Here is a 26,811-nt window from a genome sequence, read left to right on the forward strand (position 1 = left end):
CAGCACGCGCCGGGCCCGGCCGCCTCTTCCGGCAGCGCGGCAGGCAGCGCTGAGTCAGGGAGGTGGCGTCGGGGGCTGCGGCAGCGGGATGCGGGCCTGGGGGGCCGCGGCGTTGCTCTGCGCGCTCTGCTGCGCCCAGGCGCGGGGCTCCGAGGATATCGTGGTGGGCTGCGGCGGCTTCGTTAAGTCCGACGTGGAGATCAACTACTCCCTGATCGAGGTGGGCGCCGCCGCCCCTCCCCTTGGCTGGGGCGGGAGGACAAAGCCGAGCGGCCCTCGCTCACTGTTCTCCCGTCTCCGTAGGCTCGGCCCGGAGGTCTGGCCGCGCAGCCTGGCTCAAGCCCTGTTGTTCTGGCCGCTGTTTGAGCTGTCTCTGTTTGCGGCGTGGTTTCGCTTGTAGCGGGACACCTCATAAAACGTTTTCGTCCGAGCCGGGACTGACTCCACCAGCGCTGCCTGGCACAATGTAGCCTTCTTGCAATGAACCTTTTCCCGGTTACGCGATGGGAACTCGCGGGAGCTGCTGTATTACAGCACCTAGAAACTGCCTGGTTCCAGCCTTTTTAAAAAGTACTTTTCTGTCTTTTTTTGTTCCTTTTAGATTAAGTTATACACAAAACATGGTACTCTCAAATACCAGACAGATTGTGCTCCAAACAACGGGTATTTCATGATTCCCCTCTATGATAAGGTAAGAACCTGACATACCAGCGCTGTCCATGCTAGAGGCAGTAGCTGTCTCCATGTTCCCATCTGCCAACAGATTAAACGTCAGAAGAACACCCACCCACGAAACATTTGAATCAGGACATACTTTAGTTTGTTTTGGACCAAACTTTCAACCGCTTCTTTTTGTAATGCAAATATTTTATTTCTCAGTGATCAGTATTCTCTTGAGAAAAGCCAGGTGACTTCAGCTGTGGTGTTGCCTTGGTGCTATTTATCTGCATGTCTGTGTCATGGGGAGCCTGAGTTAACTGCCAACAGCCATGTGCTAGCAGCTGTGCAAGTACTACACCAAAAGTACAGGTTCCTACAGCATGCTGAAAAAGTTTTCAGTTACCTGTCTATCTGGGGCAGGTAGGGGTAGATTTGGACACTTTCTAACACTGAACTGCTTGAACCGGGTCCAGGTTTGGTCTGGAAGCAGTAAAAATGCTGCTTAAGTTTTGCTCTTAGCTGGCTGGATGTGAGCCCAGCATCCCAACCTGTCTGGGCTGATGCTGATGCTTCTTTGACTATAGTATCTTTGATAGGAGGAAAGGGTAATGGGACCCTTGAGTCTTGTGTTGCTCTGCAGCATGATATTTGTGTTCTGGCTTTTTCATCCTTTAGCTCAGCTGAATTTAGATCAGTGAAGATAATTAGTGTTGGGTTTTTTTGTTTTGGTTTTTTTTAGGGGGATTTCGTCCTTAAAATTGAGCCTCCCCTAGGGTGGAGTTTTGGTAAGTGCTTATATGTCTTTTTAACAATAGGACAGTATTTTGCAATGTGGGACCTAACTGTCTCTGACTTGCAGCTGGTGGGGAAAAATCAAGCTCTTTTCAAAAGAGATAAGCCCTACTGCTTGGTTTTAGTTACTAAAATGTACTTACTGTACCAGAGGAAAATAAACCTGCAGGGTAGGCACTGTCAAAATAACCTATGAACTAATTTGAAGTAACGTGGATTTTTGACAGAAATTGCTGCAGTGGGAGGGAGAGGGAGGATTTTCAGCATCAGGATTTGTGGGTGTTCTGACATTGCTGAGGCAAGACTTCCAGAGCAACTTGAATGCTTGAGTAAATGCATTTCTGTGAGAGTCTTGTCAAGCTAAAGTACAACTGCTCTGTGATTATTTTCTAATTACTGTTTTCATGTTCTTCTCCTCCAGAACCAACCAGTGTAGACATCCATGTGGATGGCATTAATGACATTTGCACAAAGGGCGGTGATATTAACTTTGTGTTCACAGGGTTTTCTGTGAATGGAAAGGTTAGACTCTGTTATCTTTATTTATTCCATCTTATGCTAAGTCTGCCTTCATAAAAACATTCTGCTTCAGCTCTGCAATTTTTTTTTTATCCATTTATACTCTGGTTTCTTTTCATTTTGACAGGTTCTCAGCAAAGGTCAGACGTTAGGTCCTGCTGGAGTTCAGGTTGTACTGAGAAATGCTGGCAGTGACATAAACATACAAACAACTACTACACAGCCAGGAGGAAAGTGAGTGTGGGTGGTGCATTCTTAATTCACCTGTTCATTTACACAGGATTCCTTCAATTCTGCCATATTTACAGGGGGTGTAGTTATCCTTAAGTATTTTTTCTAAAATGTGCACATTCTGAATTGCTTTTCTGTAAATAAGTGTTTGTGACCCCTTCCTTACCTTACAGGTTTGCGTTCTTTAAAGTGCTTCCTGGTGAATATGAAATCTTTGCATCTCATCCTACCTGGATGCTGAAAGAGGTCAGAGCCTGCAGAAGTTCTGATTTGCTTGTTTAGTGAGAGTGGATCTGCTAGACACTATCTTGATCAACTAGTGTGAGGGAGGGTTTTGTGAGTGGGCAGGGTTACTGGCATTTTGTTTATGCAGTCAAGAAACTGCCTTCTGCAGACCTAGTTCGGAGATAGAGGAGCCAGCCAGGGAAGGGCTGGCAAATAAGCTTGTGCTTTTGGTTTTCTAATCCTACACCTTTTGAAGGAGCTTGAATATTGTGGTAAATACTCTAATCCTTCCCTCTCAGACAGCTTGCTTTCTGAGGGGCTCTGAGATCCTGACTGATTCCTGTATCAGTGAAACAGAACAAACACCATTTTGCAGAGTATATTTAGTGTCCTTTTATTTTGAATCACCAGTAGACTCTCTGAGTGCTGCTGCTCTGGCCTCTGTTTCTGTTGTTGAATATACAGCTGATTGTTATTTAGGTGCTCTAAATGAGATCTGCTTTTGATGGAAATGTGTTTCTGTGTTGCAGTCAAGCACAGTGGTACGGGTGTCGAGTTCTAATGCCCAAGCTGCTAGCCCTCTTATTGTGGCAGGCTACAATGTTTCTGGGTCAGTAAGGAGTGATGGAGAACCAATGAAAGGGGTCATGTTTCTCCTTTTCTCCTCTTCGGTCACTAAAGAGGTAATGGTGTATCAGTGTCTTTTCAACATGAGCATGAACATAAATAAGCAGCTAAATGGCTTCTAGATTGATCTTGCCCTGATAACTCTCTCCTTCATTGAGCTTGGCTTAGGGAAAACATAAACTGTGCTGTACCTAAACCCTCAGGCTGTGTTTTGTTTGCTTGTTTTAGGCAGGAGGGGTGGAGGTTTGAGATGTTTTTTTGTTTGGTTGGATTTTTCAACATACAGCATTTGTGTACATGCTGAGTTTTCTCATGACTTCCAGGGGTTTGCTTAGATAAGGAACACAATGGCCATCTGTTGAAGTGTTGGCAGAATTGAAGCTTGAAGGTCTACATTTTTATTAGACACAAAAACCCAGAGAATTCTTTTAATTTCAACTCTTTCAAGCTCTGAATTATTGCTTTCAAGCAACCAGCTTCCTCAAAACATGTTCAGGCATGTACAAAACTAAGACCTGAACTGAAGCAGGCAACAAGTACAAAACCTAATGTTGTATTACAATGTTACTGTATTATATATAATTATTGTATTATAATAATACATTGTTCACAGCATGTTATTGATCTGTATGTTCCCTGTGGGCCAGCAGGGTTAAGAGTTACAGTTTTGTGACAATATTTTTTCCAATTAGACCTTTTTGCATGATAAATGTTTGTTATTCCCTCATGAAGAACCAGCTTCTGGCACAATTCACAAGATGTTGCCAGACAAATTCTGAAATTCCCTGTACTACTAGGAGCTGTAATTTCTCTTCAGCACAACGTCTTAATTGCTCTTTGCCCTTTTGATGTGGAGACAAAGTTCAGCAGCTTCTGTTTCCACCTTGAAAGTGTGCTATGAAATGAGTGTGAAGTATTTGGTCATGTGCTGTGATTTGTAGTGTAGAGCAGAGCTCTGTTCTGTAACATTAACCTCATCCACAGAACTGATGTCAGTTAATATTAAGATGGGCAGTGCAGTTCTGGGGTGCTAGGGCATGTTGAATTTCCCAGTTTTCTGTCCTTGTTGCTGTAAAACTGATTATTGTCTGGCTTGTCTTCTTTAGCCTATACAAGAATTTTAAGCTGTGCTGTCAAACTTCACCTCTAAACTGGTTTTATACTTTCCATCCTTCATTCACAATATAGTATTTGAAACCCTCCTACAGCACCTCCCCTGAAATTCTTTTCTCTGTTTTCCTATGAGAAAAAAAGTTATATTGCATTTATTGTCACAGGATGTTGTGGGCTGCAATATTTCTCCTGTGGATGGATTCCAGTCAAGAGATGAGTCTGTGTCCTACTTGTGCAATGTTGTATCAAAAGAAGATGGATCTTTCAGTTTTCTTTCTCTGCCAAGTGGGAAATACACTGTGGTGAGTAGCTAGAAAGTTTATTGCTTGTCTGTCCATTGGGTTGTTAACTTTCATTTTCTAATCTATATCATGCATGATTTTGTAGCTGTTAAGAGAAATAGTTGAACTGTTTTGAATTGGATGAAATAACTGGAACGGGAGCCTCTGACCTAAAGTATGACAGGGAAGTAAGTTGCTGTGTTAGGGGTCTTTGGTGTGGTGTCTGAGGAAGGACTTACTTGCAAATACATGCCCCTGAATGCATTGACCAGGCACAGAATAATACCTAGAGGCTTCTGCAAGACTGCAAGTTTCAGCTAGCTACAGCCATCTTGAAGCTCTCTGTTTTCTTTTTTGGCCATCCTCTTTGTTATGTCTGGGCAGAGTGGGAGTATGGTTGTGCACTGCCAAGAGTGCTGGCCCTACATTCTCAGTCTCCATGCCTTAGAAGTGGGATTCAAACCTCTCATTCCTTTAAGCTTTCTGGTGATTATATTGTCTCCTGTCTGTAAGCTCTTGTGCATCCAAATACATTTTCTGTTTTCTGAGTAGAGTTCTCTGTCTCCTCGGACAATCTCATGGTTTCCATCCAATCTTGAAATACTTGTCTCCATTCCTCTGAGTTACTTTTTTCCAGGATGTTTGCAGCCCACTTGACCCTTCACAGAGGTGTCTGGTGGTATTATGGACATGGAAAATAGTAAAGGAAGATAGTTTTGTTGTCATAGCTTCCCAGGAGTCCAAGTGATTTGTCTTTTTTCAGATACCATTCTACAGGGGAGAGAGAATTACCTTTGATGTTGCTCCATCTAGATTGGACTTCCTTGTAGAGCATGACAGTTTACAGATTGAGGTAAGGCATTCAGAGGAAATAATCCTTTTGTGCCATTCATTGCTGTCAAAGTATGACTGATTTTAGCAGAAGGCAAGTGCACGAAGCAAAAACTTCTTTGCAGGCAGTTTGATTTGTTACACATACCCTCTTGCACAGCAGGGAGAAGGCTACCTAGTGTTGTGCTGTATTTCTGCACTTCAGTCCCCTTTGCTAGGAAGACACCAAACAGGGAAAAACTGTCTGCTATGGTCACTTTCATGTCCATGTTGCAAACAGGCAGTCATCTTTCAGGTTGCTTACATTTTCTCATTCAGAAAATGTAAGTCTCCAGTCATATCCCTGGAGAAAGGCCTGCAGTTTGTATGGTTTGCAGAGTGCCTTGTGTTCTGTGATCTGGGATTTCTGAGCTGTGCTGATGTAGATAAATGGAGAATCTCTGCCTGTACTTAGGGGAACTGTATGTCTAGATTGAGATGTACTTTTGTTGTGATTATCCTGGTACATTTTATTCCTAAAGCTGGAAATAAATTTCCTTTATATGTGTGTGTGGGGAGAACAGTTGGTGCTGATTGCTGTAGATGTGTGTTTGCTTTTACTGAGTAAAGATTAATGGTAACTGTTTTCCCATTTCAGCCTGTTTTCCATGTGATGGGTTTCTCTGTCACAGGCAGGGTGTTGAATGGTCCTGAAGGCGAAGGAGTTGCTGATGCCACTGTGACTCTGAACAATCAGATTAAAGGTATGCAGTGGTCTTGGTCTTTGTTGCTTCAGGGAAGCCTTTATTAAGCTCAAGTACAAGACCAGTGTATGAGCTGGAATCAACCCATTAGAATAATACACTACTTTTGTTGCATTTTATTTGAAATATTAAAGTGGTTTTTGTGCAGCTGATTAATTTTGTATTTTCTGGCTAAGATAAGAGCATCAATTTGTTTTGGTGTTCAAAATTTCTTGTTTTCTTTCAGCAATATGCTAAACTGTGCTTTGAAATACTGAAACAAAGGTTGGTTTAGTAAGGAAGCATAATGCTGGGTTTTGTTGTATAATATGAATTAAACGTGGCCTAGAGCAGTGCATGCCCTCTGGCTCTTGACACATAAGGACAGGCAGTCAACACATGCTCTGTTTTCTTTAACTCATGTTCTTATTTTCTGCAGTAAAAACAAAATCTGATGGCTCTTTCCGCCTGGAGAACATAACCACAGGTACATACACAATTCATGCCAGGAAAGAGCATCTGTTCTTTGATACTATTACTGTGAAGATTGCACCCAATACCCCTCAGCTGGCAAACATCATTGCAACAGGGTAAGAGTGGTGTGGTGATGAGAATGTAATCTGACACGTGGACAGGGTCCCTTCCCTTGTCTCCCTTAGAGCTGTGTGCTGTTGTCAGGAGCTATATGTGGCTGGAGAAACTCAAGGGAAATAGGACAGCTTGAGTGCAGGGTCATGTTTTGTCTGCAGTATTTTGCTCAATACTAGTTAAGTAAAGAAAGATGCTAAGCCATGGGTATGGTGAGCAATTTTAGAGCAGTATGTGAAACAAGAGAGGAACAGAGACTTTCTGCCACTGGTGCTGTGCTTCAGATAGCTTCCTTCTGTGCAAGAGTGGAGTTACAGGACTGTCTGGTGCAGTGTTGCTCCACACCTCTGCATTTTGTTGCTCAGTCTGGATGTCATAGTTGTCTTGTGTGAGTTGTCTTTTTTTTTGTTTGTCATTCTTTGCTTGACACAAGCCTGTATAATGGTGACAGGATGATTTGGGGAGCATAAGGCTGTGCAGTGGTGAGGAAGACAAAGGGGGTGTGCTTCTGTGTTCAGGAGCTTTTTCTGAAGAGGAAATAGTGGCAGCCTTCCAGAGAAGTGAAAACTAGGAATTTACTGAGGCAAATGGCAGCTAGCTCATACAGACTTTGCAAGGTAATTAGGAACAAAATCCTTGTGCTGTTAATCAGTTACAGGTTTTTCAGTCACTCAGTAAGCAATGCCATTGAACATGAAAAGTAAAACTTAACAGCTTTGAATTTGTCATCTTATCTTGTGTTTTCAGAAACGTAGGAGCATTAGGGTTGTATCCCTGTCATATCTGAGGTCTTGGACACAAAACCTGAGGGATGGCAATCCTAAGGCAGTTGCCTGCCTAGCCATTAAAAAAGAGGAAAAAACCAAAGTCTTGAAGTGCTTGGCTTGGTGCCAGGGAGAAGTGAAGCAAATTGCTTGCAAATAAAAACAACATCTCGGGGACTTTATTGTAACCGAAATGGTCCCAGTAGTTGTGCATGAGTTTGTGCTTGCTCCACTGCATCTGCTTTTCGTATCTCTGATGTGAACATTTCCAGGAGAAATCCATTCCAGTTCATCTGCTAGTACCTCCACATAGTGAGGTTTACTTTTAAAGGAAGTTCTAAACCAATTGTTTTTTTGATGTTTATTCTGATGGTTTGCTTTTACTGAACAGCTTCAGTGTGTGTGGTCGGATCTCAGTTACTCGTTTCCCTGACACAGTCAAACAGATCAGTAAATACAAGGTAACCATGATGCCTCAAGACAAGGACAAAGCACCACTGGTGACAACAGAAACTGACCCTCATGGAGCATTTTGTTTTAAGGCAAAATCAGGCACATACAATGTTCAGGTACTAATGAGCTTCCCTTTCTTTGTTGTGAGACCGTCAGGAGGGTTTAGCACATTTTTTGAAACATTTAACTTGTAAAATTTGAGAAGTTGAATTTAGAGTTTCCTGGTCCTTTTCCCTTGTTTTCACTATTTCAACAATGACAGTTATTTCTACCTTTTTTTTTTTTTTTTACCATTAATAAGGATTCCCATGCTCCTCGTCCTTTACACTTGTTAAAAGGAGATCAGGCCATTTGGGGTGCAATTCTTTCTCCTCTTGGTTGTGATACCCCTTAGATCACTTCTTATGATAGTACATTGTCCTGTGAGTGAGGTGCATAAATGGTTCTTGAGATTATAGGTCACAGCAGAACCAATAGCACAGTTGCATTGTGGGAGATAGTGCAGGCTGGAAGATAGGGAACTGCATAGTTCTAAGGCCTCTGACTGCCCTCAGATAATGAACTGGCCTACCGTAGAAGCAGCAATACATCCTGAAGTGAAATGCACTCAGACTTTTGAGACTGAGCTGTTTGGAGGATTTTTAGTTCAGTTTTATTGCATTTCTTTGGAAGATTTTTCACTACAGACTTTAGAAAAGCATATATGGGAGGCTGGTTTTGGTTTGCCTGGGATTTACAGTAAAGTTACATCTTTCTAATATCTGATCAATTGATTTGAGCTCGGCAGAGTGATTGTATTTGGACTGGTATTGAAGAGTTGGTGATGTCTTGGTGTCATGTACTGTACAGGTGATTGTTCCAGAGGCTGAGACCAGAGCAGGACTGGCTTTGAAACCCAGAACATTCCCTGTTACTGTTACAGACAGGCCAGTGATGGATGTGACCTTCTCACAGTTCTTGGCATCCGTCTCAGGGAAGGTCTCTTGTTTAGGTAAGCCAGTCTGGAAAATGAAGTAGAAATGGGAGCAGAGGACTTTAGCACTGCCTGTGTGAATGAGCACTGTTTAGATGAAAACACTTGCTGTGGTTAGCCTCAGCAGCAGAGAAGTAAATTTAACTTCCAGCACATAGATAAAGCAACTGATTTTTTTCAGAAGACCTTACAGCCTAATAGAGTACTTTAATAAAGTTTGGAGGAAAGTTACTGCCTATTTTTAATAAATACTTGCTAGGAATAAGCTAGTATTCCTTCCTCAAGAAGGAATTCTGACCTGTTTGCCTTCCTCAAGATGGGTAAGATTGGTAAGTTCTGGAAGGAATTGCTCGTGGCTGGCACTAGGAATACTGCACATTAGTCAGTGAAGTACTGGAGGTGAAAAAAGGCATTCAGAAAAAAAAAAAAAGCCCATCCCCAAAACACACCCAAGAAACTCCAGTGCATGTCAAAACCCTGTAGGATAGAGGCTCAAGCTGTTAAGGGAAACTTGCAATCTCTCTTCTCTTTTGTAAGCTTTTTGTCTTTATTGTAGTCTAAAGTTCCTCTCTCCTGCTATTTCCTTGATTACCCACTGATTTTGGTAGATGATTTGAGCTTGACTTCTGTCATTTTTGCCCCTTCCTTTTTCCTCTCTAAATCCTCTCTGCACTTTGTGTTCTTTCTGTAAGGTGTCTACTGGGCCCTGTAGTCTCTGCAGAGAGAGGTAGACCCAGGGATTTAATGCTGGCCCCTGGCTGTTGCCTGCTATTAGCTAAAAGAGTAGGTTAACAATCTCAGCCTTGCTGAGGAATGCAGAAAAGCCCTGGTAAAGGTGCTGTAGGAATGAGACTTGTCACTGGAAACTTTATGTTCTGGGAGAGAACAATCATTTTAACGTTGATGCAAGTGAAACTTGCTTGGAGCAGGAGTTTGGCAAACCAGAATGCAGTCTCATTTTCTGCTGTCTTTTCCCTACAGATGCTTGTGGTGATCTGATGGTGACATTGCAGGCTGTGAGCCGCCAGGGTGAGAAACGCAACCTGCAGCTCTCTGGAAACAAGGACTCAGTGGCCTTCACATTTGAAAATGTGCTGCCTGGCAAGTACAAAGGTAGGATTATGGGGAACAGCCCAAAGTGTGAGCTATATTTGTGACTTTCTATACTTGTGTTATTAAGGATACCATTTACAGGATGTGCAGCATGGAACTAGTTCTGAAACTTGAGAGCATCTGAGAAAATTCTTTGCAGCAGTGCATCAGCTTTTCTTCATCTTGTACCTTTAACCCTTCTGTCAGCATGCAGGTAACTGCTCCCCTGAATTTTAGGGTCTGTATGGCTGACGTCCCAAGCCTAAGAACAGGGTCACACCCTAGTTCTTCTGCTTCCAGAATACCTCTCTGAAGAGCAATATGTATTTTTTTTACCAGTTTCCTTTGGGCTACTCTGAAAATAAACAGTTTTCCAAGGAAAGGTGTGGGAGTATATGCAGATTGCTCTTTCTGTACATGAGTCAGAACATTTTTCTTCCAGGTAAAACTGGAATTAGTTTCTGAGATTCTGTGTGTTTCACTGATAGTCACAGTCATAGTGCATGTTGCAGAACTTTCCAGGGTGACCAGACTTGATTATTGCTTTTTATAAAAGCTTTTATGTTGTGAGATGTGCTGGATTCATGGTGATGCTGCAGTGCTGAGAACCAGATTTACTGCTACAATCGTATATCTGGCTTTGAAGATTATTGTCAGGGAAGTTAGTGATACAAACTTCTATACCACAAAGCACTTGTCTTATTCACCCACTTTTCCATTACTAAAATGTTTTGTGTGGTGTCTGTTCCAGTAAGCATCATACACGAAGACTGGTGCTGGAAGAACAAGTCTTTGGAGTTGGAAGTCATGGAGGAAGATGTTCTGGGAATAGAATTCAGGCAGACTGGCTACATGCTGAGATGTTCTCTTTCTCATGCAATTACTCTGGTATGTAGGTGACAAACATCTTTGTATTGTAGGCAGGTTGGATTATGCTTGGAGTTGAGGCTTTCTTGTCTCTCTGGGGAGTCACAGTGCACAGCAACATTGGTGTTGAGTGCTTTAAGACTTGTCTCTTAGATTTGGTAAAATGGCTGTGGTTGGCTGTGATAGAGGACAAACATTCACATATCTTCAGACAAATAATGTTTTCATTTTGTTGTCTGTTAGTTACTAATAGTTGTGTTGTGGCTTCACAGGAATTTTATCAGGATGGAAATGGACCAGAGAATGTTGGTGTTTATAACCTGTCCAAAGGAGTGAATAGATTCTGTCTTTCAAAGCCAGGTAACAGCTCTAAATGTTAGCTTAAACACTGAAAAAGAACCAGTCAGCTAGTTCTGCTGGGAATTAAAAACAGAATAAAGCTGCTGTGGTTCCTGAGATTTCTGAGAGGCATTTACATCTGTATGTAAATGCTCTGTTGTGGGGCTTTAGAATTCTCCCACTAAGTCCTTACCTTAATTTAGAGTCCAGAAGTAAAATTGTTCTTTTGGAGGCAGTGTTTGGTTTTGATTCAGTTTTAAGCTTTAAATGTTTCATCCTTAGAGTCATGTTTTATAATCAAAGATACCAGCTATGGGACCATAATAGACTACTTCTGAGCTTGTTTGGTTTCCTGTGCCAGCAGTTATGTTTAACTATTTAGCTGAGTTTTGTATCAGTATACATTAGGAACTCTGCAGCTTCCAGTAGTGATGTGTGACTGAGCTGAGGTGAACTGATTTACAAGTGTCTGTGTGAAACCAGCATAGCTGAATGTTTGTAGTTGTTTCTGTATCTCTTGATTCTGAGAATTCAGCCAACACAGCAAGCATTACTTTTTTCAGTGGAACATTGTTTGGCTTAATGTTTACAGGTGTGTATGAAGTGACCCCACGTTCCTGCCACCAGTTTGAACATGAGTATTACACTTACGACACGTAAGAGCAAAATCTGCTTTTGATCTTATGCCTATCAGTTTGTTTTCAGAAAGCTTCCCCATGCTGCAGCTCTTTGCTTTCAGCAGCTGTGATTGTCTCTAACCAGCAAAGGGAATTTTTAGCAGAGTGTATCAGATGTGTTCTCTTGCCCTTTCTATCTCATAGTCAACAAATGGTATGCTTTAAAGTTTGTTTTGCTGCTTTAAATGGGTATTTTTGTCAGCCCTTGGGTTGGTTTTGCTGTGTAACAAAGGAGAGAGGTTTCAGTGTAAACGACTGATTGTGAGAATTGAAGTGCAGAATCAGGGCAGCAAGTTTACTGGGAGGTGTTGTATGTCCCTAGGGCCATGACTCTGTGGTGACTCGATTCTGCTCACCCCAGTTTTTGCAAGCTGAATCAATATTTACCCTAAGCACAAGTAAGCAGTGCTGATCTTCCCGAGTCAGCCACGCTTTATTAGTTATTTACAGGTTATTGTCTGGCAATCTGCTTAATGACTCATGGCTTCCAAAAAAGGGAATTTCTGTTCCCAGACTGTTTCTCATTCATGGCAGAAAAGGAAAAATCCAATTCTTTCCTGCTGTGTTAGCGAAGTAAAAGTATTTCAGAGAGAGGTGTGCTAAACATGAAAGCCAGCACAAAGTGAGTGAACGGGTAGAAGCAGAGACCCTCTTTTGTCATCAAAGTACCATTAGACTTGGGGCATCTTGGTGAGCTGTGTCTAATATGACAAACTTCTGTGTGTTATTCTGCTGCATGTGAAGGATTGCACACAGGAAATCAATCAAATCGGTGGTGGCTTGGGAGGAAGCAGGAGGCACAAAGGAAGGAATTGATTTGGCCAGTGTCATGCAGTGGTTTGGGGTCCAGGGCTGGAAAACACTCCCTTTCCAATATGCTATTGTCTCAACACCACAGTTTTGCTTTGTAGTTTGTCTATGTCTTTTATAAAGCAGTTCAAACTTAGGGATGGCAGGACAAACTCTGCTAAATAAGATCTGGTTATTTTCTTTAAGAGTGGGACCTTGAATTGATGTTTTTGTTCCTTTGATTTACAGGTCCTCTCCTAGCATACTGACACTGACTGCAGTTCGACACCATGTCCTTGGCACCATTGTAACAGATAAACTGATGGATGTGACTGTTACCATTAAGTAAGAACAAAGAAATCTTGGAGCTATGAAAAGTGCAAGAAAAAGGCATATCTCTTGAAGTTTTATTCTGGTTTTAATGCTGCAGAGGCTGATTGCTAAGGGGATGGCACCTGCCTCTAGAATGCAAGAGGGTTTTTAAGCTAACCTGTGCTTTGAGGTCTTTGTAGATAGATAAATAATTCCCAGTCCTCATTTTGAACATTTTTCACTTCATTTCAATGTAACCTCCTGTGTGTCATGGTAACCAGGAATGATTTCCTGAAGTTTTCTATACTTCAGTGAACTGAAATTCCAGAATTGGAAGGGTATTGTTTTAACTTAGATATGAGCTGGCATTATCACTGGCATCTATTTTGTTCCTTTTTTTTTCTCCCTCAGAATGAGAATCTGCTGCTTTAGAGCATTGTTGCTGTTGTGAAGAGGGTCATAAAAGGCAAACCATGCAGAGTGATTACACACTAATGTGCCAGTTTATGTTTAGCTGAAGAGACAGCTCACGAGGGAGCACTGGTTTGTGAACAGCTGTAATTGTATGAGGTGCCAGATCTGCCTGGAAGTGTCTGATAATGATGTGTGCTATATTAATGCTCTGCTGATGTCCACTTATTCTATACTAAAGGTTCTCAAACTTTTTAGAGAGTAGAAGACATCTTTTCAAGTTGCCTGCAGAGCATTGCCTCAAGTTGCCTGAGTTTAATGAACCTGCAATTGCAACTGCTGGGCAACTACAGCATCTGGCAAAGAAACACTGAGACAGTGGAGAGTTGGACTTTTAGAAACAGCTGAGTGAGGAGGTGAATATTAGACTGACCTTCTAGGCTGATAGGGTTTTTTGGGACCATTGGCAAGTGCTTTGAAGGTAGCTTGGTTTCCCCAGACCTCCCTTGTGCGAGGCTGTCTGAAGTTTTTCAGCCAAAGTCCAATTTGTGAAATGCCATCAACGTAAAAGGCACAGCACTGAGTTTAAAAGCAAGCCAGTTGTTCTTACAAGTCTGTGTTTGTGTCCCAGATCTGAGGCAGTGACCTGATCACTTTCAGTTAATCAAAAAAACCCAAAGAACCCCAACCAAAACCAAATCTGGTTCTTTAGGTTTTTTGATGCTGGCTTGTTAAGTTTGAAAAATGAGACTGTAGTAATGTATGATGACTCTCATGAGACTATGTGTCTATGCCTATACAGATTTTTAATAGGTTTTAAAATACTTTTTTTTTATATGCTTCTGTATTATCTCTGGACTGCAGAGAAAGAATTTAAAGCCTTGATGAGACTTAGCATGATAGAACAGTAGTGACTGTCAGGACAAAGTAGAATACAGATTGAAACAGGAGACAGAACTACCCTGATAATCTGAAGTGGTTGCAGGAGAAGTCATTGTAATCATTTCAGTTCTCTTCTCACAGAGAATTTTGCAATGTTCTACCATACTTTTTCAGACTGTTGCAGAAGAGACAGAATATAAGATACAAAGGATGGCTGGAGGAGGAAAAGAGAAAAGAGAGGATATAAGATCAGGGCAAGTGAAACGAGATGCATAGTTCTGAGCTGGTTTAAAGAACTTGGTTAAACTTAGCCAGCAATCTTTTCAGTGGCCAGTAACAAGATAGCTGGGTAGTTCAAATGTATTGGGTAGATAGGTTAGAACAGAGCTTTTCCTGGGAATTGCAGCTATTGGAAGGATTTGTTTGTGGTAGAAGTTATTTTTTCCTTGTATGCTCTTCTCCTAAAAGGTAGGTTCTGAGAGGGAGAGTTCCTAGAGCTGGAAAAAAAAATAAAAAAAGGAGCTTACCAGGCTTTTAGTTTTTGTATAACTCATCTTCTGTGAATTAAGCTTGTTCTCAGGCTTGGAGTTCCAGCCTTTTTGTGTAGAGCTTGGTTAAAGGTACTCTTGCAGACTGGTCCTTTGGCTTTAGAATTTACCAGTTGTGCTGGCTTGTCAGTGCTTCTGCAGGGGGTTTCTTGCCTCTGCAGCAGAGCTGGTGTTTAGCACTGGGTGCAAAATCAAGGCTCTACTTACCAAAACCTAAGTTAAGCTAAGGTGCTGGAATCTGCAGGGTGGGTGTGATGTGACATTGGCTCCACAGTGGGGTGCGGAGGCATGGAAGCAGGGAGGAGGACACAACAGGGCACTAATTTTTTGAATGGTTATAGCATGGTGGGGCAGAATTTGTGAAAGTTGCAGGTAGGTTTCCTGCTAGGCCAGGTAGGTTACCTGTAGTCCCTATGAATGATCCTTTCTGGTAGTAACTGATGTGGAGGTTCAAAGTTTTAGTTATGCTTGGAATAAGCAGCAGAATTTAAAAAGAATTAGTTAAAAATAAAGTCCTGTGACTTGTCCTCTGTGCTAAAAAGGCAGGAATGCACACATACAGCAAGCTATATCCCTCCATATGAAAGGAGATGATTTTGGTTTTGTTCTCCATGTTTTCAGGTCATCTATTGACAGTGAACCTGCCTTAGTTTTAGGCCCCCTAAAATCTGTACAGGAGTCACGCAGGGAGCAGCAGCTGGCAGAAATTGAGACCCGTCGACAGGAGAGAGAAAAGAAGGGTCAAGAGGAAGAAGGAACAAAGCCACCAGTGCAAGAAATGGTGGAGGAGCTCCAAGGACCCTTCTTATATGAGTTTTCATACTGGGCGAGGTAATGGCAAGCTCCAGTGGACAAAGTTTCTTGTTTGTACTGTTGTCTGGTGTTGCCCCTGAACAGAACAGTCCTAGAGCTGCTGTGTGGGTTCCTGTGCCTGCTTGTGTTGACTATCAGCTAAACAGAGGCTAGTATCATGTAATGTAGATGCTGCTTGGGTTCTTGTTGATAGCTTTTCCTTTGGGTATTTAGATGGATTTTTGGGTCAATATGCAGTACTCTGTTCTACACAAGAGCTGCTAATTCCATTTGCTTCTAATTCTCTCTTCATGCTTTGCAGGTCTGGAGAGAAAATTACTGTGACACCTTCCTCAAAAGAGCTACTTTTCTACCCACCTTATGTGGAAACAGTTGTTAGTGGAGGTAAATATCAATCAAATCTAATCTGGAAGGAGTGTATTTTTAGGGCAGAAATGTATCTTTATAGGTGAACATACGAATAGTTCTTCAAAGGTAATGTTAGGAAAGTTTCAGTTGCAGCTTTTTCTTTGGGCTAAATTCACTGCAATTTGGGAGCTTGAGTAGTTGATAGAGGGTGCAAATTCAATTTTTATCAGCAGAATATATTTCCAAGTGCCAAAAGACCACTTGGCACAAGAGAATGGGCTACATATCTGGATATTACACCAGATTTTCAGAATTGTTTGTATTGTTGTCATCTAGAAAAATAGTTGTGCAAATGCAATGTTTCTATTTTCAGTTCATTACCAAATTCAAGTTTCTGTTAAATTTGTAGTAGCTGACAATAAGAAAAAGATTCACAAAACAGTAAACTCTTGCTCTCAAGTTGCTAAGTGGTACCCCTTTTCATGTGCCTATTTGCTGTGCATATCCTAAACACATCGGAGAGGAGGAAATAAAATTTTCTTTAAGTCGTTAGACATCACATATACTGACCTGATTTTGATCAGTGTAATACCAGCTAGAAGGGAATACAGTTGGAATCTTCTCCCTGTGGCTGCAGTGTATGTAACTTGTGAATCCTCCAAGCACTTAGCAAATCCAGAATGTTTTGGAGATGTGCTTATAACTTTGGAGCTTAGTTACTGATGTTGTGAATGTTCAGATGTTTTAAGATGTATTGAGAGGCTGCAGAACGGTGTGGGTTGATCTCTTATTCCAGGGTACAAGAACATCAACCCAGCACTTTGTAAGCAGTTAAACTCTTGCTGTAAGATAGAATGGTGAGTGGGTTTTTTCACTTTCTTCTTTGTCTTAAATCCCCTTTGCAACGACTAAGAGAGTTGTCCTGGCAAGCTGATAGAGATCCATGGCAGAGCAGGCTTATTTCTGGAAGGACGAATTCATCCTGAACTGGAAGGTGTTGAGATTGTCATTGGTGAAAAGGGAGCAGCTTCCCCGCTCATCACTGTTGTCACCGACAGCAAAGGTGCTTACAGGTAATTGCAGATCTGCTTTGATCTTTTGGATTCTTCAGCTCAAGTGCACTGGTGACTGGACAGTGTGTGTGTGAGAACCAAGTGCTGCTTTTTAAAAGCTGTTCTTCTTTCTTTTTATTTGAAGTGTTGGCCCACTGCACAGTGACTTGGAATACACAGTTACAGCTCAGAAAGAAGGGTTTGTTTTGACTGCAGTCGAAGGAACAGTTGGAGATTTCAAAGCTTTTGCTCTTGCTGGGGTGACGTTTGAGGTAATGCTGTAAATGCTTTGGGTCTGAGTGGGTAGTGTGTGTGCTTAGAGCTAGATAGACAAGAGAGTTAACCTGGACACAATGGATGTGGGGATAAGAGAATTTTGTCATGGGCAAACAAATCTCAGTTGATGAGCTGAGTTGTGGATCATGACCTGCCACGCAGAAGATATTTTGTAAAGTTTATAGAGCGGAAATTAGAGCCAGCAGTCCAAAAGACTTTCGTAGAATTGAACCACCTTCTCTTCATGAGTTTTATCTCTCAAGGTGATTTTTTTTTCATGTACAATCTGGTCCGTCTAGTACCTGTTTCTAGTATTTAGAATACTTTGTTGTGGCCTTCAGCATGTCCTATGAAATGATAGTGACTATTGTGCTGACACACGCTATGTGTGGCTGTGACTAGCCAGGTGTTGAGAGCACAAACTTCTGTACCCTGGAGTCCTGCAGTTGTAGTTAGTTTTCTTCTGCTTCCATCTGAGTGCTCAGAGCCAGCACATCTCTGCTGTCTGTAAGAGGCTTCTGAATGGAACCCTTCGTTGTAAAGCAACCTTTGCTTAAGCTTAGAACTGTTGCCTTTTCCAAAATAGATCAAGTCAGAGGATGACCAAGCTCTTGCTGGAGTTCTCTTGTCTCTCAGTGGAGGGGTGTTTCGGTCCAACCTCCTTACCCAGGACAATGGTATGCTGACTTTTTCCAATTTGGTAAGTTGAAATCAGTTCTTCTGCATGTGTCTGCATGTGCAATGCTCTGTCAATTTGCCCTTCAAAACAGAGATGCAGGGGGGTGTATGGTCTTCTTTGAAATCATAACCCACAGTGAGGGATGTAGGTGATGTGAAATCTAGCCTGGCAAGAGATATCTCCCCAGCAGGTAGAAGATGTTGCTTGATCTCAGTTACCAATTTGCAGTCTGTAAACATGGAACAAGCCAGTTTGTTGATGATCATTTGAGAGTTTTTAGAGGAAAGAAATCAAATTAGATTATTGATCTGTACATGTGTGTAGACATGCCTGAACAGTTTTCTTGCAGACATCTTTCCTCATCACTTTCCTGTCCTTGAGCTCTTGATACAAGGTTTTAGGGCTGTAGTTTCCTTTCCTTCTTGAGGCTTTTAGAGTTCCATTGTTTTATTGTCCAGTGTGCTGTCTGTTTTTCAGTGCATATGTTTTCCAACCAGTTTAGTCTTTGGCTTTTGCAGGAATGTAATTGATTTGAGTTGGTGGATTTTTGTAACACTATCAGTAAACAGCTTGTTTCATGCCTCCTTGCAGAGCCCAGGGCAGTATTATTTTAAACCAATGATGAAAGAGTTTCGCTTTGAGCCATCATCACAAATGATTGAAGTGCAAGAAGGGCAGAATCTTAGAATTCAGATAACTGGTTACAGGACTGCTTACAGGTCAGTAGAGCTGCAGTGCTGTGCAAAATGCTATGTGCTGTATCAGGATGCATTGTGCAAAGTGTGTTTTCTCCTGATCCACTTCTGTTCTAAAGGTTTGGAGGATGCTTTTGAAGGCACAATTTATTATGCTATACTTTTTTAGCCTTTTCTCATGCATGTGCATATATAGCTGTGCTCAGATGGCAGGACTGTAAGGAGAAACAGTGTTATGAGAGCACTGTGTCAGTGGCAGCAGAAGTGGCTTGTGCTGTGTTCAGTGGGAGGGGAGAGGACTAATCAAGGGATGACAAACCAATTCAGGTATCAAGAGTTCAAGACCCTTCCTTTCCTTGCCCTCCGGTGTAAGTGGCACCATTCATGGAGGTCAGACAATTTGGATTCCTGAAGTTGTGCTCTGAGCTGCAGCTAATTCCAGTGCTTTCAGCAGTGTTACAGATACATTACAAATTCCTCTTTTCTTTTTCATGCTGTGTTAATATATTAAGTACTTTTTCTGTCAGTTATAACAATAAAATGTCTTTAAATGTTGTATTAAAACATCATCTGCACATCTGTAGTAACTGGTTCTTTTTATGTCTGTAGTAATTGCTTCTTTGTATATCTCTAGCTGTTACGGCACAGTTTCTTCCTTAAATGGAGAGCCTGAGCAGGGAGTCTCAGTAGAAGCTGTAGGACAGAAGGATTGCAGCATCTATGGAGAAGACACAATAACTGATGAAGAGGGCAAATTCAGGCTACGTGGCCTTCTGGTAAGGATTAGAACACTCAGTCATTGACTTCTATGTTAATGTGCTACTGGAGCACTACAGTGTGCTTTATTAATCAGCTACTGATTTCTGCTTTCCCATCACGTTTGCTAGCCTAGTTTCCCTTGGGTCTCTCCCTTAGGCACCGCTGTCATGTGCTGAACATTCTTCTGGAAAAAGAGGAAAAGCCTCTTAGTGTAGGTCTGTGCAACTTGGTGCCAGCACACTGTGGTGGCTCCCAGAAACACAAAGCAGTCCGTGTGATGTGACAGGAACCCCTGCTCAGTGTGCTGAGTGTCTGACAGGGGCTCAGCAGTGTTCTGAGGTGACAGCAGGGAGTTCTCTTAGGCAAAAGAACTTGGGGAATCATTTGGTTTCTCTTGTGAAGATACTGTGGCAGTGTGTTCTTAGCAGGATTTTGGGTGTATGTGTGGTGTAGATTGTACAGCATGTATGTGAAGGAAGCTGTCCTGCAGGAAACATGGAAGCTGAATTGATGGCCCCACTATGTATGGGGTAAGCAGTTTACTGAAGCAGAAGGCAGTATTTGATCAGGTTTTAATCCTGTTTAATATATTTTCTTTCCAGCTAAACCACTTCACAACAGATTATTACTTGTAGTACTGTAATGCAGTAAACCAGTGAAAGCTCTGTGATAGCCCTTTCGTGTTTTCTGGCAGCAAACACCCCTAAGAGTGTTACCAACTTACATTTTCTTTCAGGGATAAGGAAAACTTAAACTGGATGGAGTTAGATCTGTTTGGGGGGTTGTCTCTTAAATGGAATGTTAGAAAATTCTATTACTGTTTTTTAAAATGCAAGTATGTGTTATTCAGTGTTGGGATTTATCACCTGACTGTTGCTTTTAGCCTGGCTGTGTGTATCATGTCCAACTCAAAGCTGAAGGCAATGATCACATTGAGCGAGCTTTACCACAGCATCGGGCAATTGAGGTAATCTCTTCTTTTTTAGCAGCATCACTTCAATATGAAATGCATCTGTCTCTGCACTGTGTCTGTTCTGTCAGCAGCAATGTACTTGAGTGCATTCTGTTTAGACAAGTAGCTTTCAGCAAGTTAGCTCCCTAAATATGGGCCCCATATTGTGTGTCACCATCATAGCTTAAAATGGAAGTAACATAAACCCCAAACAATAAACAAGTGGAAAGGATTCTTCCACTGTCACAAAGCTATCCATCAAAACATGAGGGAATAAGTGTATAGAACACCTTTCAGTATTTCATTTTAATGTGAAACAGAGCAGTATCCATTTGAGGATGTCATCAATTGTCATATTACCCTATGTTTGCAATGAATTACTGTCTGATTTGGTCCAAACCCTGCAGGCTTGCTGTAGGTGAAATTGTCATTTAGACTAGCACATCTTTCTGAGATGTAATCATAACTTTGAATTGAAAAGTGATGAAATCCTGTTAAATGTTCTTCCATACTTGCAATTCAGATTAGCTGCCTCACATTTATCTCTTGACATCCAGCAAAGGTTAATTAGCCTTCATTAGCTGTCCAGAACTTTTTAGTAGGAGATGGCCATGATTTGAGCTCAGACTTGCCTGACCTGGGTGCCCCTCTTTGCAGCAAAACAAAAGGGCAGAAATCTTTCAAGTCCTTAAGTGTCTTCTTGCTAAGAGCACTTGCTGGTTGGGAAGGGAAAGGGAATGGCACCCCAAATTTCAGAAAATCTGGTGAAGCTTGTGGACTGCAAGTGACAGCCATATGTAGTAAGCTTGCACTACTGGTACCCAGGCTAGCCAGTCACTTTCTCCAGGAGAGAGAAGCATTGGAAGGACACCTGCAGGAAAGATGTACAGCCTTGGTGGCACCAGCCTGTTGGTGTGGCACCTGGCCTAGCTATTAGCTGGCTGGTACTCTAGTTATTGTTTAAGTAAATATCTTTCCTTACTCTGGTAGGAGTTTGAACTTAGAAGCACAAGTGTTTTATAGGCAATTTTGAAGCAGTGTAGGAAGTTCCCTGTTTCTGAAGTAGGTTATATTACGATGTGAGCATGTCTGTCGTTAATCAAGTGTATAACCAGCCTCACGTAGCAATGTGCAGCTCTCAACCCAGATACAAGATACTGAGCCTGTACAGACATTAGGCAGAATGTCGTGTGTGTAACTCAGCCTCTTCCAAAACGCTGTGTGCTTTTGATACTTCTCTGTGTGTAGTTTAACTCAGTGGTAATGCACAGCTCTGTAATTGCAACCTGCGCAGCCTGGAGGAAGCGTGCTTGCAGTTGGAAAGCCTTCCTGTTTCCATGTGGTTAGTGTAGAATGAAATTCACTTCTTACTTAAAATGATGAGCAATGTTTGTGTTGTGCTAAGTGTCCTCTGGTGTTTGGTAAAGCTGTGGCTTTGCTTTGTGTTGCAGGTTGGGAACAGTGACATTGATAACGTTAACATTATAGCCTTCCGGCAGATCAATCAGTTTGATTTAAGTGGCAATGTGATTACATCTTCTGAGTATCTCTCCACCTTATGTGTAAGTTCAAGCCTTTCCTCTTTGACAAGTGTATTTGCCATTGGTTTCCCAGTGTTTTTCTGCAGGGTCACTGGCAGAGTTCAGTAGGCAGAGCAGACATGTAGTAAAAATGATGACTAATATTTTAATGGAGGTGAATTTGAATTCCGGGTAGAATGAAGATTCCAGTGTTCCTTACTGCTTTGCTCAAATGTTTCCATTTCTCATGGGATTGTGTTTAAGAAATATTTTCTCAGGTTGGCCTGTGCATTTCTGGGTCTGCTTCCCTGATAAGGGATGCCCTGTCCTTAGGGAGAGCAAGGCACAGGGAGTGAAATGAGTTCTCTGTCTCAGAGAATTACATCGATCCCTGGTGCGCCTGGATGTTTTAACATGCATGTCTGCTAGCAAGAAGCTGCCATGTGAATGCAGTGATACCATAAGGCACACAAATTTCAAAGTACAGTTACAAGAGTATGAAACACAGAGTAAAGCTAAAATGTTCAAACCTCAAAAGACTGCACTGTGATCTGAAAAAAGGGGCTCAAGAGCTGTGGTCCTTTGGCTTGGGGTGCAAATGCTGCAAGCATTTCCAAGAAGTGTTAGTGTGGCAGGTGTTATAATACCATTTCTCAGGTTTTAAATCTTGAAATGTTACCTACAAATATAAATGAAGTACCTGGATCTCTTTCAGACTAGTCTGTTATGCATCTCACCTGCCAAGATTTCATTGCTAAACTGTTGTTTATTTTGGGAGACATCCAAAGCATCCAACACTTGGAGCATGTGTGAAGGGAAAATATATCATCTTACTGAAGAGCACCTGAGCAAACTTCCCATCTCTCTGGGGAAATTTAGACCCTTGCAGTCCAGCCTAAGCAAAGAGGAGCTGATTCCAAAATGGAATGGTGTGGAAGTTAGCCAAGCCTGTACCTATTTTATACTGGGTTGGGCTTTGTGTTGCATGTAATGCACATGTGCTCTTGATGGGTGCATCTCACCACCCTGGCTTTCAAGGCAGAAATTATTGTTGTGAAAGATGTGCTGAGGTTTAATACAGACACAAGTGAGTGGTTTTGTGACCTCAGTCTTATCCCTTCTGGTTGTGTGAACACGAAACAAGTGGAAATGCTCTGGTGAGCCACGGTGACAATAGGCAGAGGCAATGAGAATATTTGGGCTGTGTCTGCAAGGAGAGCTGAGTCTTGGCAGATATCTGATCCAGAGGTTTACAAACAATGGTATGCAAGCTAGGTGGCTGCTTCAGAGTAGTCCACAAAAACCATCACTTTGCTTACTGTGTCCTTTGGAGGAGGCACAGTAGCTGATGTTTGTGTGTACAGCCAGCCTCACGTAAGAAGGTGCTGCTGCCCCTTACTCAGTTTGATACAGCTTTTGATTATGCTGGTTCTGAGCACACTGTATTTGCTGAGGACTTGAGACTTAATCTGTAGCTTGAGGATGTCTAACCTGTTAAATAAGTGTAGAGAAAAATGAATCTGTGAGAGATATAGAAACAACCTCCAGTTGCAAATTCCTGTGAAACTCCTTGGATTATTTACAAGAATTGCTTAGTTCTGGCTGGTGCACAGCACAGGCTACTGTTAATGCACATGAAACCTGAAAATCTCAGGTATCAGTTATTCCTAAATTATTTTAAGCTCTGTAAAAAAAATCTGTTTCTGAGCCTTCTCACATTCTAGATTAGAACAATTCCAGATATTCTTACCTGGCAACTTTCCATTTATACAATACATGATGGATCTGGAAGTGCTTTTATCCCTTAGGATGTAGGATGTCTGCAATATCTGTTGTGATGCAGGCTGAGAAATAGCTGCTTTGTGCTTTCTTCATTCCCTCACAGGTAAAACTGTACAAAAGTGAAAATCCTGACAACCCAATTCATACAGTCAACTTAGGCCTGTCTTTGTTCTTCCATTTCCCACCATTGCTCCGAGATGGAGAGGTAAGAACATTGCTGTGTAGTTATCTTAGCTCACTTCCATTTTTTTTTCCCTAAGGACACTGAAGTGTTTTCTGGTGTGCCTGCAGTACTGTGTTCATGCTGGAGTGACCAGTGTCAGACTGTTTGAAGCCTGTTAAACTGGCTTTTTTGCCTTTAACTCTGGTTTTGTCTCAGACTGCTCCTGATGCTGAGTGTGGTTTTTTTTTTTTACCCACAGAATTATGTTGTGCTCCTGGATTCTACGTTGTCTAAATCACAGTATGACTATACCCTGCCTCAAGTTTCCTTCACTGCTATTGGATATCATAAACACATCACACTGATCTTTAGTCCCACAGTGAGTATAAACCACTGAAATGTTCAAGTGTTCACCTGCAGAGCAATGTCTGGTAGCACAGCCTGCCTGTAGTTTGTGGCCTCGGCCAACCTTTCTCATAATGTAAATATGAAGAGGTTTATGAGAGGCTTTAAAGTGACAGTGGATTTGGATTTGCCCATGTTTAAGGCATCAAGTAGGGAAGTTCAGGAAGGAGTTACAGCCATTACACTAACTGAAAGGCTGCAATAACTGGGGGCTGAAGGAGAAAAATAGGATTGTTGTCAGAATTCCTTTGAAGACTTTTGTGCATATGAAAGAAGAATTATCAGGCCAAAATGAGAGGGTAAAGCAGAGAGGTTTCAAGTTAGCATTAGGGGAAAACTGTCTTGAGAGAGAGAATTGTCTCTTTGCACTTCTGAACAGTGCAGTCTAAGAGTTCATTCTGTAATACTTAAGTAATGTAGTTCTTGCCTGCATCACTGCCTGCTCAGGTGCCAGTGAAACATGAGGGAAACATGAACTGGCTTTTACTAATGAATGATGTAGATGTGCTAGTGTGATTGCTGCAGTATCATTGGGGTCACAGGGCTTTGGACAGCATGTAGCAGGTCTATCAAAGGACACCAGGGTGACTGTAAAGGGGAGGCTGACCATCAGTGAATTAGCTTCAAAAAACAACAGACCCCAGGGAGAAGGCAGTGGGTGAGTGAATCTGATGAAGGGGACTGCTTTGAAGTTGAAGGTGAACCTTAGAGCAGCACTGACAAGGAAGTCAGATGGGAAACTCTGGATGTGCTGCATGATCCTATTGCTGCTGCTGTTTAAAGCTGGGGGATCTCACGGAATGGCTGTTTAAAAAACAGAGCACCAAAATACTGTGGTCCTTGCTGTCTGCAGAGAAAGCTGCCTGAACAAGACATTGCCCAGGGATCTTACATCGCCTTACCGCTGACACTGCTTCTCCTGTTGGCTGGTTACAACCACGATAAGGTAGGTTGTGGGGGGGTCATTATATCCAAGTATTATTGTCTTAAGGTAGGTCACTGGGGGGTTGTTTTATCCAAGTGGTATTGTCCTATCAATGAGTATTTTGTATTGGGTTAAGTGAGAGTTTGTTTAGTAGTTGTCCAGACAGAGGTGCAGTCAGCAGTCCCTTTATGCAACATGTTTAAAAAAATGCCACAGTGTAGCCAAGATTTTGGACACTTACCTTCCTTGAAAAGAGTGTGAGGGTGAGCTCTGAGGACATCGCTGAATTTGGTCTCCTCATTTGATGGATCTGGGAAAATCAGCAAGACAATGTCTTTCAAATTTGGAGAGCCAGACTCAGTGATAGTAGGAATGAAAATAGTTACTTTATTGGCTTCAAGAACAATCAGACATGAAAAAGTCTTGCAAGTTACCGAGTCTGGTCTCCTTAGCTTTGCACCTCCCTAGTGAAAAGGTCTCAAGAGCCATATACCTACCATGTGCCCCCCTCTGTCTTCATTAACAAGCCATGCTCTCCTAGTCTTCTCTGACATGACTGGGTGTCTGTTTTGCTGATAAAAGAAAATTCTGCAGTTTGATTTCCTCTCAGACATGGGTAAGACAGCACAGAATATGGGATTCTCCAGGGTTGTTGACAGTGTCTCCTAAAGCACCTCCACTGAAAGCAGCAGTCAGCTTCTAGCCCCAGGACTCAACTGGCTGTTCTTGGCTAGGTGACTGCAAGAAAAAAAATTAACTTACATTTTAGGTTTTGATTATTAGAAATTCACATCAGTTTGATTTGATTCCTTCCCAAGATTTCCTGCTCTTTCCTTTCCTGCTGTCTATAGGTGTACCATTTAATCAATAGATTCTGTTTGCTTGGAGATGCTTGAGTCTAAAGAACGTTCTCATTCAGACCTCCCATAGCAGTGTCATCACAAGCTGCTTTCTGTCTTGTTTTTGCCCAGCTCATTCCCTTGCTGCTGCAGCTGACGACTCGGCTGCAGGGAGTGCGTGCTCTGGGGCAGACAGGCTCTGACACAGGTGGCTCGGAGGATGCCAAGAGACAAACCAAAAAGCAGAAGACAAGGCGGACGTGAGGTGGAAGAGGGTACTGCCTGAAGTGGTGCTCTGGCAGCCTGGGGCCTGAGGAAGCAAAGCCACTAAAATGCATTTCTGTTGAATTTGTGGACTCTGTTTTCATTTGTTACATGAGCACATCTGTCACACCAGTTCCATTTGGATTGTAAATATCCCATGGAGTCTATAATTCCCTTGTTGTAAAGTGATGGAATGAATGCCTTTGTTGGCACTGTGAGTGCAGCTCCTGCACTGAGAAACAGCTGACTGGATTGTCTGCTGCAGTGGAACAGCCCTGCTGTCTTCACTAATGGTTTGTACAAGCAGCAGTAACAGACTGCTGGACTTCACTTCCAGTCCTAGATTTTGGGATTGCTGTTCCTTACTTTTTGAAATGCCCATTTTACAAAAACAGCACATAGGAATTTTACTGCATCAGTGGTGCTTAGAACAGCAGAGTTCTGGGAGACATACATGAGCTGGTGAGTTACATCTTCAGCACTCCCAGTTCAGCAGCTTGATTGAAGAGTCTGTTATCTTCACAGCTGTGATTCCAATTCTTATCCAATGATTTTGTTATCTTTGATTAAAACAAAGGTTTTGCCCAATGAAGACAAGTTGTTAATGTCAAGTAAGGCCAGTTGTTAATAGCAGGTAAGTTTG

At 42.1% G+C, this 26,811-nt stretch overlaps 1 protein-coding gene across 1 annotated transcript; it reads left to right on the plus strand.

Annotated features, from left to right (window-relative positions):
* The first annotated feature begins 88 nt into the window (after positions 1 to 88).
* LOC128974557 (BOS complex subunit NOMO1) lies at positions 89 to 26,811 on the plus strand. Its single transcript, XM_054391217.1, has 31 exons — positions 89 to 220; positions 602 to 691; positions 1,400 to 1,445; positions 1,874 to 1,974; positions 2,099 to 2,205; positions 2,376 to 2,448; positions 2,958 to 3,110; positions 4,332 to 4,469; positions 5,212 to 5,301; positions 5,917 to 6,022; positions 6,441 to 6,591; positions 7,745 to 7,922; positions 8,656 to 8,797; positions 9,761 to 9,892; positions 10,623 to 10,759; positions 11,011 to 11,098; positions 11,670 to 11,733; positions 12,793 to 12,888; positions 15,318 to 15,527; positions 15,811 to 15,893; positions 16,771 to 16,930; positions 17,055 to 17,181; positions 17,772 to 17,885; positions 18,456 to 18,583; positions 19,194 to 19,335; positions 20,202 to 20,285; positions 21,722 to 21,832; positions 23,676 to 23,777; positions 23,995 to 24,114; positions 24,994 to 25,086; positions 26,037 to 26,811. The coding sequence occupies exons 1-31, from the start codon at positions 89 to 91 to the stop codon at positions 26,166 to 26,168; spliced, it is 3,630 nt and encodes a 1,209-aa protein (XP_054247192.1). The 3' UTR covers positions 26,169 to 26,811.

Source organism: Indicator indicator, chromosome 22 (assembly GCF_027791375.1).
Source record: "Indicator indicator isolate 239-I01 chromosome 22, UM_Iind_1.1, whole genome shotgun sequence".
Taxonomy (NCBI): Eukaryota; Metazoa; Chordata; class Aves; order Piciformes; family Indicatoridae; genus Indicator; species Indicator indicator.